At 31.2% G+C, this 12,231-nt stretch overlaps 2 protein-coding genes across 2 annotated transcripts; both read left to right on the top strand.

The window, feature by feature from the left end:
* Nucleotides 1-1,082: 1,082 nt before the first annotated feature.
* Nucleotides 1,083-3,541, top strand: LOC137837593 (scarecrow-like protein 8). The gene has a single exon (XM_068646622.1). It carries the CDS (start codon nt 1,328-1,330, stop codon nt 3,287-3,289), a length of 1,962 nt encoding a protein of 653 aa, XP_068502723.1. The 5' UTR covers nt 1,083-1,327; the 3' UTR covers nt 3,290-3,541.
* Nucleotides 3,542-10,410: 6,869 nt separating this feature from the next.
* LOC137836502 (uncharacterized) lies at nt 10,411-11,818 on the top strand. The gene is made up of 2 exons (XM_068645182.1): nt 10,411-10,799; nt 10,874-11,818. Exons 1-2 carry the CDS (start codon nt 10,418-10,420, stop codon nt 10,894-10,896), a joined length of 405 nt encoding a protein of 134 aa, XP_068501283.1. The 5' UTR covers nt 10,411-10,417; the 3' UTR covers nt 10,897-11,818.
* The last annotated feature ends 413 nt before the right edge of the window (nt 11,819-12,231 follow it).

Raw genomic sequence — 12,231 nt, 5'->3', positions numbered from 1 at the left:
ATTTAGTTGAGTTAGCTATAAGAAAATGACAAAACATACTAAAAGTAAATAGAATGGACACAGTAGTAACTTTAGTGCATATTTCGAATTAGGTGGAGTTTGAATAGTTTATTTAATACATAAACTTACTTTTATAAAAATTTATTTGTGTAAAATAGTCACCATAAAGAAAACATGATTTATAAAATTCACAACTGAAATATTACTTTTCATTTTTTTTATTTCTTCAATATGTCAAATGTTAAGGTAATTTTTTTTATGAGAGAAAAGGTACTAGTTAAAAGCGTAAAATATCTTTATTATATCTAATAAGATACTTATACATATTAAATTTATTGATTTTTCCTACAATCACCATTTCCTGTATAGAAGAAAAACAAGTACAAAAGAGAGAACTTGAAAATCATTTTTTATTCAATTGCAGAGAAATAAATTAAAGACTGTGGAACAAAAGTATTAATTTTTCATGTATATTTGTCAGTTTAAAAAAAAAGGAAAACACTTGTATGTTCACTATTTTTGGAAATAAGTTTGAAAAATATTTACACCCATAAATAGAATAAGATAAGATTTAATTAGATATATTCCATATTTGAAATAGTAACAAATCATAAGTTATTGCATCATTAAAGCTATTAACTTTTATAACATTAAAATTTTAAAATGTAAAGCATTAATAAATATATTTTTTATAAAAATTAATCGGCACCGCACCAACAACAACTATACTGAATATAAAACTGAGTGATTGATTAACGCAATCTCCTTCTTAACCACTAACGCTTTATCAAATTCTCAATTTACGTTCATTTTCAGAAGTTCCACAACAACAAAAAGCAACCCTGCCAAACCCTCACTTTATTTTTTTATTTTTTTTTCACGCGCCTCGGAGGTAGCGTGCCAATTCAAGTTCGTTATTAAATTATAACAACACAGGTGTGGGTTTCGGCTGGCAAAGAGAAAACACTCTAATCACCGTCCATTCCAGCTGAATCTTGGAATCTTAAAACGATCAACGGCCAGATCTCCATGCGTACTCTGATGCGAAACATTCCACACTTGTATTTTAAACCTATAAAACGGAATATTTTAATATTATATTATATTACTATAAATTATATAAAAAAAATTAAATTAAGGAAAACCCTTTGCCATTCCCCTTATATTCATGGGAATCATTTCAACCCCATAAGAAGCACCACACCACACAACATAACCAAAACACACACTCTCTCTCTTTCTTTTTCTCTGATGGGTTCCTACAAAAACACAACCTTTTAACTGTTTTTTTTTTTCCTTTTCCTTATTTTCTTCGCGGAATCCTAGAATGTCATCGCCGGGGTTCACTGGCGGAGGTGGGGCGTCCGATTACTTCGCCGGAGCGGGTGGTTTCAGCGGCAGATCCATTCCAGCGGCCACCATGAACAACCCCAACGGTGCTGCGACTGCCACCGCAAACCTCCACCCTCTCTACCGAACCCAGCAACAGAACCTTCCCGCAATGTTTCTAGATCCTGCCTCTCAGCAGATCGCCCAACGACAAACACCAACCTTCATCGGTAAACGCACCCTCACCGAATTCCAAACCTATAATCAAACCTATAACCAAACCTACAACCAACCCAACACCAACCCCAACCATGTCCTCTCCAACCTCTTGCTTCGTTCGGTCAAGCCGCGAACCAGTTTCTCTCAGGGTTCCATGGATGGCTTTCCCGAATTGCATAACCAAAACCCTTCCGTCTACCACCAACAGCAGCAGCGTTTCGGTGTTCCTTTACTTCATCAGTTCCGTCCCCAGCCCATTAACCTTCCCAGCAATGGGTCTGGGCCCATGCCAAGCCCAAATTACGGCTACCGGAACTCGAATTTGGGCATGCCACAGAACCGGGTTCGTCTTTCTGTTCCTCTCCCGCTTCCGGTTCAGGTCTCTGAGCCAGAGAAGAAGATCATGGATCATCGGCTTCTGGAATTGGAGAAGCAGCTTCTTGAAGACAACGATGAAGGAGAAGAAGCCGATGCTGCATCTGTGATAACCACTAGCGAGTGGTCTGAAACTTATCAGAATTTAATCAGTCCCGGTCCGGTTCAGAAATTGGTTTCCACGTCACCTACTTCATCAACCACATCATCTACGTCATCTTCCTCCTCTGTCGCTTCGCCTGCTTCTGGATGCTCCAAGCAAACTCTCATGGAAGCCGCATCTGCAATTGTTGAAGGAAAATATGACATGGCTATGGAGATCCTGAACCGGTTGAACGGTCCGAATTCGAACAACAGAACTGATAGATTAACCGATTGCATGGTCTTGGCGTTGAAGTCTAGGATGAATCCGGTGGAATATCCACCTCCAGTGGCGGAGCTTTTCGGCTATGAACATGCCGAGTCGACTCAGTTGATTCTGGAAAACTCCATGTGCTTTAAGATAGGGTTAATGGCTGCGAATCTTGCGATTTTGGAAGCTGCATTTGAGGAGAAAACGGAAAACAGGTTCTGCGTGTTGGATTTTGAGATTGGACAGGGAAAGCAGTATCCGCATCTCTTCAACGCGCTCTCTGCACGTGGACAGAACGTCACACTCAAGATTGTGGCGGTAGCCGAGAACGGTGGCGAAGACAGGGTGCGTGCCGTCGGAGACTCGCTGAGTCACCTAGCAGAGAGGAAGAGGATCGGGTTCGAGTTCAGACTGATAACAACTCCTAAACTCTCTGAGTTGACTCGTGAATCGCTGGGATGCAATGAGAACGAAGTTCTCATGGTGAACTTTGCGTTCAAGCTTAACAAAATTCCAGACGAGAGCGTCTCTATCGAGAATCAACGCGACGAGCTTCTCCGGCGCGTGAAGGGACTCGCGCCGCGCGTGGTGACAGTGGTTGAGCAGGAGATGAACGCGAACACAGCGCCTTTCCTGGCTCGTGTGGCAGAAACGCTGTCGTTCTATGGTATGTTGTTGGAGTCCATTGAAGCCATGAATAACAATATCAGCATCAACAACTCTGACCGAGTCAGACTCGAAGAAGGACTGAGCCGAAAGTTACACAACACAGTAGCATGCGAAGGCAGAGACCGTGTAGAACGTTGTGAAGTGTTTGGGAAATGGCGTGCGCGAATGAGCATGGCAGGGTTCGAGTTAAAGCCGCTGAGTCAAAACATGGCCGAGTCAATAAAATCAAGACTCACCGCCACCAACAACCGAGTCAACTCGGGACTGACGGTGAAGGAAGAAAACGGTGGAATTTGCTCCGGTTGGATGGGTAAAACACTCACAGTTGCATCTGTTTGGCGTTAACATGGCTTACTTTTTTTTTTCTTTTTTTTTAATATCTAGTTTCGAATATTATTATGGTTATATTACATATAATATATAAATATATAAATATCACATTGTTACTATATATTATTTTAGCGTTTTTTAGAGATAATGGAAAGGCAAAGAGTATAGAAATGGAAAATGTGAAAGGAAAGTACCTAGTCTACCCTTTACCCTTCTTCTCTTGGTTCTACCAAAACTACTAATAAAGAAGTATTTGGATTCCGAGAAGAGTTATTGATTCTTCCGTGTACTATTACTTTATATGCTTTTATTTGTTTATGATTTCACTTAAGTGTGTGAAAGGAGTTGGTTGCTGTTTGCTTCATAGTTTACTTCTCTCTAATACAATGGATTGGTTTGCCCTCACATTACCGACAAATGAGGGCTCCACTCATACCCTTCATTTTTGGGGGTTTAGTTAGACTTGGAACTTACCTCTTATTCAATTTTCCATCTAATTTTGTAACCTTTTTTTTATATAAAATTCTATTAATATTAATAATGTTATTGCATTGCACCAAGTTTTGTTTTTCTATGAGAATGCCTGTGAATTCCAAAATGGTGTAAGGGAAAAAACAAAATGGATTCATAATCCAAAACATTTTATGCAACTTCTCCAAGATTATGTAACTACTGGAAAAAGGCACCAAGACTGTGATTGATACCAGAAAATATAAAGACTACTTTGCATGTCTTACTATGTGTTCATTATTCAACTTCTTTTTATTCTATTTTTTTGTTTTATTTGTTCTTTTCTTTTTTGTTTGGTATATTGGATTATTAAGTCATGCTCTTCTATATATAAATTATATATATGATTTTTATTAATCTAATATAATTTTATTTTTAATTGTTGAGATGGGTAAAATTTTAAAAAATTATCAAAATGAGTAAGTTGTGCATACAATTTTATTGTGAAGAAATTGTGTTAAAGATAACACAATTTTTATCTAACACTTCAATATGATAAAATTTTAACTAAAATCGTAACAAAGTGGTACGAACTAGGTAATTAAGAAATAAAATTATTTACACAGGATTAATAAAAAAATCCTATATAATTCTTGCATTTCTAATTGAATTTAAATGAAAGAATAAATTTAGGTATATTTTATGGTTGAGATGTATTGCACAACTTAAAATTCAAAATTCAGATAAGTGTTTGGTTCAGTTTTTGTTTTATAGCTCATTATCCTCATCTTTTCTTCTATGATATAAGAAATATATAGAGAAAGAAGTACGTTTATAAAAAAATAAAACTCTGTGATAGAACATTGCCTTCCAAAACAGATAATATATATTTATTGACCTAACAATGTTATCTCTCAAACTCAAAATGATATATATATATAACCCTAAACCAATTAAATTTTTTTATCACCAAAATAAAGATGAGAAGAAGTGTATGAACATCTGAATGCATGAGTCTACACAGACCCAAACTAAAAAGTGCTTTTTTCATGTCCTGTTCTAGAGAGTTATTAATTAGCCTATGTTTTCACACAAAAATTGTAGTTTAATTCTTTTAAACAAAATATCTGCAAGTTGGATTTTGATTTTATTAACATTCATATCCTAATTTAAGACAGGTAGAAGGATTATAAAATTTGTTTATGTAGGATTATAAAATTTGTTTGTTCTGTTAATTTTACTGATATCTTAGCATATTATATGTAATTATTTCTTATTTTCTTTTTTGTGCATGGTTCTTCAGTAAATGAATTTAGGAGTGGAAATTGAGGTATTTGGTTTTTTCAATTTATAGAGTTCAAAATTTCTCATATTTTTTTAAAAAAAGTTATTGACCAATAAATTTATTAATAATAAGATAAATTTTTAATTGTAATATTTTACCTCCAATTTTGTGTATATATTTTTTTCATAATAATTATCAGCTTCCTAATTTTTTTTTATAGTTAGAAAAGTTTTATATTTTCTTTTCTTTTAAATAAATTTTAATAAAGTTATATGAGGCTCCATTAAACTTGAGGGATATAATTTACACTCATTAAAGAGGTATGGAAGTATTAGAGGAAAGACTAATTTCAAAAGAACAAAAGATACTTTTTTTTTTCAAAGATTACAAAAATATTGAATAATATGAAAAATGAAACATGTATCAGTATTTTTACATATCTTATACTATGTAGTTTTTCTTCTGTCACTAAAATTTTGTACTAAAAAAATTATGTATAAAAACCTGAATTTAGAAAAATCACATGTGAATTGTCAAAGTCTCAAGTGTGTTCAAATATCTTATAGACTTTATACTATATATAAAAAAAAAGTTATATATAAAAAAAAAAAAAAAAAACTTTCATTATGAATCTTTTCTAATTGGTTACAAATTCCAGAAAAAATGTGTGAGAAATGAAAAAGGTGAGTTACTATTTGTAGAAATGGTTTATTACACTTGAGGTGAAACTGAATAATGCCTCAACTACTTTGTGTTCTTCTTCTTCACGAGTCATGTTTGTTCTCCCTTTTGTCGTCTTTATCTAACTCAATTCAATTCCTCACCTTATATTTACACACTTTGTCTGTACTGCAATAATGTGTATGCAAGACACTAATCAATTCTATACTACAAAACTATAATGATTCATAGTAAAATTAATTAGTAATTTCTCATCTTAAAACCACCAAAACACCTTCTAAAATGATAAATATAAGAATTGTATAAATGTTTAAAAAAAAATTGATTCTGCTTTGTTTTGTGTTGCGTTTACTGATATGACAAATGTTTCTAAAATACTTCGTAATCGACGGAATACTTATTTGTTTCATTGGTATAATAGACTTTCATTTTGTCTGTTTTTTAAATTCTTTATGAATATGTATAGTATACCTAAGTATCGCTTTTGTTAACATATGAGTTTTGGTTTAGTCCTCCGTATTTTTTTATTTTTTTTAATAATATTTTTTTTATATGATGACAAATGATTGTTATTACTTAATAAGGTGTCAGTCTAATTGAGATCTTAAGTTGCATAGTGATACTTAACATGAAAGTTTTTATTTAAAAATAAAATAAAATTGGAAGACAAAAATGTGGAGAATTAATCTGTAGAAAAGAAAAGATAAGGTAGAATGTAAAAAATATGTCTTTAGCTGATTCTGTGATAGACCAAACCTTTAAATTTATCTCCATTGATGGATCACCAAAAGATTTATAGTTTGCTGGCTCTTTCAACTTGTCAATGCATGATAGAAGAAAATTTGCTAAGGTAATACACTTTTTAAAATCAAATTAGATAAATAAAATTGTTTTCAAATATATATTAGTAAAGAAAAATTGTGTTTTTGCAAGAAACATACAATTCTTTCTCCTAAACTTAAATTCTATAAGTATATATATGTTGTTGTTAAAAGGATTTTCTAGCTGCTTGAAATTTAGAAACACCAGAAATAATTTGTACATTTTTTTTCCTAGTTTAATAATGTATTTTTGTAGAAAAGAGGTAATTGCATTCAATATACAGTATATTTGTCTCGTATATCAGACACAAAAATCTCTTTTATAATAAAAATTGAAACTAAATTTGTTATTATACAAGAATAACTATATTACTTATATTAATTGTCAGGTTTTTAAATATGTAAATATTTAATTTAACATTGCTATCTTATAATTATTATATATTAATATTTAAAGTATTCAATTCATTAATGTTTCTCCTTCAAAATATAATTTTTTCAAAAAATGATATTATTAATTAAACTGCGTAATTTTGTGTTAAAAATATTACAACTAACTTATATATTATTACGTTTTTACCAATATTTCTCTTTTACGAGATAAAAATTGTAAACAATAATGGTTTATGTGAATAATAATATTTGTGCAAACCATTACACATGATATGTTTCAGTAGTTAATTATTTTTATTAAATAATGTTTTTGTTTAAAACAACTCCCATAAATCACCTAAGGCATTAGAAATTATTTTAGTTACTATATTTTATCATTGGTACATAATTGTATTACATAATTTAATCATATTTTTAAAACATTTTTTTTATCAATTTGGTTTTAAAAATATGTAATTTTAATAAATTACAAGCATGCCATATCTTAATTATTTATTTTTAATTTACAAATATTTTATTTTTTTCACTCTTTTAAATAAATAAATATTACATTTACATATATTTTTAAGTCCTTTTGTTCTTCTAGTTTTAGTCCCTATAAAATATTTGCTAGTTTTAAATCATTTGACATCTTATAGGTTTTTTACCTTCTCGTAGTTTAATTCATTGATAATAAAAGTAAAATATTTTAATTACTATCATTAAGAAAATAAAAAATATTTCAAATTAAGATAACTATATTTTTTAGACACATTATTTAATCGTATAATATATTTGTTATGTATATTATTTGTTGCATAATTGTATCTTATTTAACAACAACTCCTCTTAAGAAACATCCAAAGAGAAGAAGAAAAAAAAAAGAAAGTTAAATCTTTAATAGAGAATTATTGATTAAGAATTTATTTGGCTTAATCACTTCTACCTCCATTGTTCTTCTTTCTGCATCAATTTCAATAATTTTATAATCTTAGAATTTTTTCAAAGAATATAAAGTTTAGAAAGATATCCGAATCATATAAAATAAAATAAAAATCTAAAAATTCAGAAATATAAATTTTTTAATAAAATAACGAATGAACTATAATCTATTTATAAAATTTCTATTTTTTATTCAATTAACATTTTAATTCTACTAAAACCTCGTGGTAAGATTTGGAAAATAAATTTAAATAAGAAAAGCTTTGTAAAGTGAAAAAGTAATAATATATACTAGTAATTAAAATGATTCAACATTATAAAAATTTGTATTTAATTAGATAGAAATTCTCACTTGAAATATGTATTTAGTTTTTATAATAAATATATTCTTAATCAAACTATGACTTGTAAATAAAACTTAAATATTTGCATAAAATAGGTGCACCACAATAAAAACATGAAATAGAAAACTAATTTTAGATACAAAAGATAATTAGTTGTTATACTAACTAAATTAGATACCATTTTAGAAATTAAAAAAAATGGTTTCTAAATTATTTAGTTTCTAAATTTAGTAGCAAAAACTTTGGTTGCTAATTAGATACCAATTTAGAAACCATTTAATAATAATAGAAACTAATTTAAAAATCAAAATTTGTTTAGTCTCTAAAATGGTATCTAATTTAGTCACTATACCAACTAATTATTTTTTTGTCTCAAAAAATGGTTTTTATTTCATGATTTTCTTGTAGTGACGAACTAAGCAAGATGCTATATATGACAACAAAATTTTGGTAACTAAAATTTTAATAACTAAATATACTAAGTTAAAAATTAATTTATAAAATTTTATTAATAATAAAAACTATTTTATTTATCATTAATTTTTAATTTGTAAAATTATATTTAAATTAGTTATTATAATAATTAATTATTTTTCATCATCAAAATTAATTTTTATTTAATAATTTTTTAATAATGGAATATCCACATTTTATCTAAGTTTGAGATGACTCTAATGCTTAAACAAGTTTATTTTGAAAAAAAATATATATATATATATTAAGGAATGATTCACTTCACTGAATTTACATATTTTTTTCCTTTATTTGTTTTCTCGCTTGAAGACAATTAATAGTTCAGTAGTTAAAAATATTTTTTCAGAAACTTAGAAAAATATTGATTTATTTTTATTGTAAAAGATTATTTTCCTCTAATATAAAGTCTTTCTTACTGAGTTTGTTACTCAAATATTCTCAAGAAAAGGTTGCAAAAGGTTGATCGTATATATATAATTATAATTCATGAAGCTCACACTACAATAAAAGTATTAAATAAAAATTAATTTTAAAACATAATTAATTATTATATTAATTAAATTATATATTATTTTATAAACAAAAAATTAGTATATAAAATAATTTTTAAATTAATATTTAATTAGTTATCAAAGTTTTAGATATCAATTTTATATTTTTTATTATTATTTTTATAAAAACTCTCATGTTAGGTATCACTATGAAACTTGACATTTCATGACACTCAAGTAACAACAATTATCTGTCACCATATAAAAAAAGTAAAATATAACAAAAATATGAGAGGACTAGACCAAAATCCCATATATTAACAAAAATGATACATAGATAATTTATACCTATTAATAAAGAACTCTAATAAAAGACTAGATGGAAACTTATTATATCAATTTTAGAATTTAAAATAATTGATAATTGATAATTGAAACATTATTAACTAGTTAGATACCAATTTATAAATTTTATTAATAATATTGTAAGTGTGTAAATTCTCGCTCAAGCTAGACTCTATGTAAAAATAATGAAAGTCTTATTTATGTTTTTAAAATGTTGGTTTATTTATTTTTGTATAGTTTTAGTTCTGGAAGTAGAACTCAAAGCGATCGCTTCTATAGAAGACATGCGATGGGCCCTCGGGATGGGTTCCCTGAAGTTATCTCCTGGTTTATTGAGACTGTTTGCCTGGACAAAAGACTTTGTCCCATCTACCATGAGGAGTACCAAAGCTCAGACCTGGGTTAGAATTTACCATTTGCCTTTGGAGTATTGGAAACCAAGGACAATTTTTTCCATCGTCAGAGGCCTTGGTACTCCTTTGTCTTTGGATGAGCATACTATGAGAAAGAATAGGGCTATGTTTGCTAGAGTGCTGGTGGATATTGATCTGTTGTCCCCCCTTCCTGATCAGCTCTTGGTTGAACGTCCAGACTTTGCTTTTGTAGCTGGTGTGGAATATGAATGGCTCCCTCCATTTTGCTCTCATTGTAAGATGATTGGGCACGAGCTTGCTCAGTGCCGGGTGATCCATGACCAGGGTCGTGTTCCTGGGCCTCTACATAAACCTTCTCAGAAGACACCTTCTGATGAACAGGAACAAGGGAGGACCACGATTCCAACCCAGCGTAAAGAATATCGGAAAAAAAATCTGCAGACGAAGCTCTTAGAAGGTCCCATGGATAATTTGAGAGTTGATGCTACTACTGGGGTTAATGTAGGGTCACCCCTGGGGCACCTTGCTGATAAAGCAGATGGAGGAGAGGATGATTTTGCAGATATGCCTCCTCTTGAGGATGCTTCAGATCATGATAGATCCTCACCCAAGCAGGGGTTGTCCTCTCCCACTTTGGATTCACTTGTTGTTATTCAAGCTAAGGACTCAGAGTCACACTCAACGATTCTTATTGATGATCATCATGTGGAGGCCTCTGCTCCTGTGATTGTACCATCTCCATTGCGTACTACCTCTCCTCGGAGGGCTAAATCACATGCAGATACTAATCCTAATGTGGAGGTCTCTGCTATTGTGACTGTACCATCTCAGTCGCCTCATACCTCCCCTCGGAAGGCTAAATATATTGAGGATGTTAAAGCAATATCGTTGGTCCTTCAAAATCACTTTTCCTCTCTTGATGGTTTGGAAACTACAGATGTGGGAGGTAATTCTCATATTGGAGCGTCAACTATTCCGCCTACCATTGTTGGAATTAATTTTGATCATATTGAAAATCAGGTTGTTTCAAAATTTTGGGCTGACTCTACTGAGATGGAGGAGGATGATAGTGATAATGGGGAAGAAACAGTTCGCACTAAAAGAAAACCAGGGAGACCACCTAAGGGGACTGGTAAATCCAGGAAAACTGCTAAGGCAGTTCTCTCTACAACGTCGCAATGAAGGTCTCTTCTTTTTTTTGGAATGTCAGAGGATTGGGAAACCACAAAACTGTGGAGATGTTGCTTAGTTTACTTAAGCTACATAAACCTCTCCTGGTTTTTCTTGCTGAACCCATGATGCCGTACACTACTGCTTTTGACGTCCTTTTCAAATCTGTCAATATGCATTTGGTGGCTACGTCTCCTATTGTTAATAAAGTTGCTAAGCTTTGGTGTTTGTCGGTTCCTAATCTTGTCCAAAATTTCTTGGTTAATGATCAATTTATCTCTGTAACTTGTCTTTGGCAGGATAAAAGTTTTAGCTTTGCAGGTGTTTATGGTGCTAACACATACTTGTCTAGACGATTTTTGTGGAGGGATCTTAGTTTCTTCACAGGGCCTTGGTGTATTCTGGGAGATTTTAATGTTGTGCTCTCGGCGGATGACTGTAAAGGGGGAGTGGCTCCTAATCAGGTTTCTTGTAATGAATTCCTGGATTGGATTAATACTAATGATCTTTCTTGTATGCCTTTTACTGGATCTTGTTATACTTGGTGTAACGGAAGGAGAGGGTTGCATAGAATTCACAGAAGACTGGATAGGGCTTTATGTAATGGAGTGTGTCTGGATGAATGGGATTCTTGTACTTATCAAGTTCTTGTTAAAAATTGTTCTGATCATTCCCCTATTCTTGCTAGTCTTGCTAGTAATTCTTTGCGGAAGGTTAGCAATTTTCGTTTCTTTTCTATGTGGCTTCAGGACACTTCGTGTATGAAGCTTATTCATGATTCTTGGGCTAATAAGGTTGTTGATTGTCCTATGTTTATCTTGCAACATAAGTTAAAAAGGTTGAAACTTGAGCTCCGGGACTAGAATAAAAATTATTTTGGTAATGTTCACAATGTAGTTCTTCTTAAGCAGGGTATCCTCCTTGGTATTCAAAAAAACTTAGAGACTGCTAGTTTGTCTGATAGTGATGGGCTTCTTTGTCAAGAAAAGATTGCTAAGGAGGAGCTTGATCATGCTCTTCACTGTCAATATTTGTTTTGGAAAGAAAGGGCTAAGATGTTATGGTTCAAGGATGGAGATCGAAATACAGCTTTTTTCCATGCTGTGGTCAAAAGGAGAAATAATTCTAGTGGGATTCATCGTCTACGGATTGATAATGAGGTTACGGAGGATCCTAAAATCATTGAGGATCATATTTTGGACTTTTAT

Source organism: Phaseolus vulgaris, chromosome 4 (assembly GCF_000499845.2).
Source record: "Phaseolus vulgaris cultivar G19833 chromosome 4, P. vulgaris v2.0, whole genome shotgun sequence".
NCBI lineage: Eukaryota > Viridiplantae > Streptophyta > Magnoliopsida > Fabales > Fabaceae > Phaseolus > Phaseolus vulgaris.
This window is presented reverse-complemented; position numbering and strand designations above follow the sequence as displayed.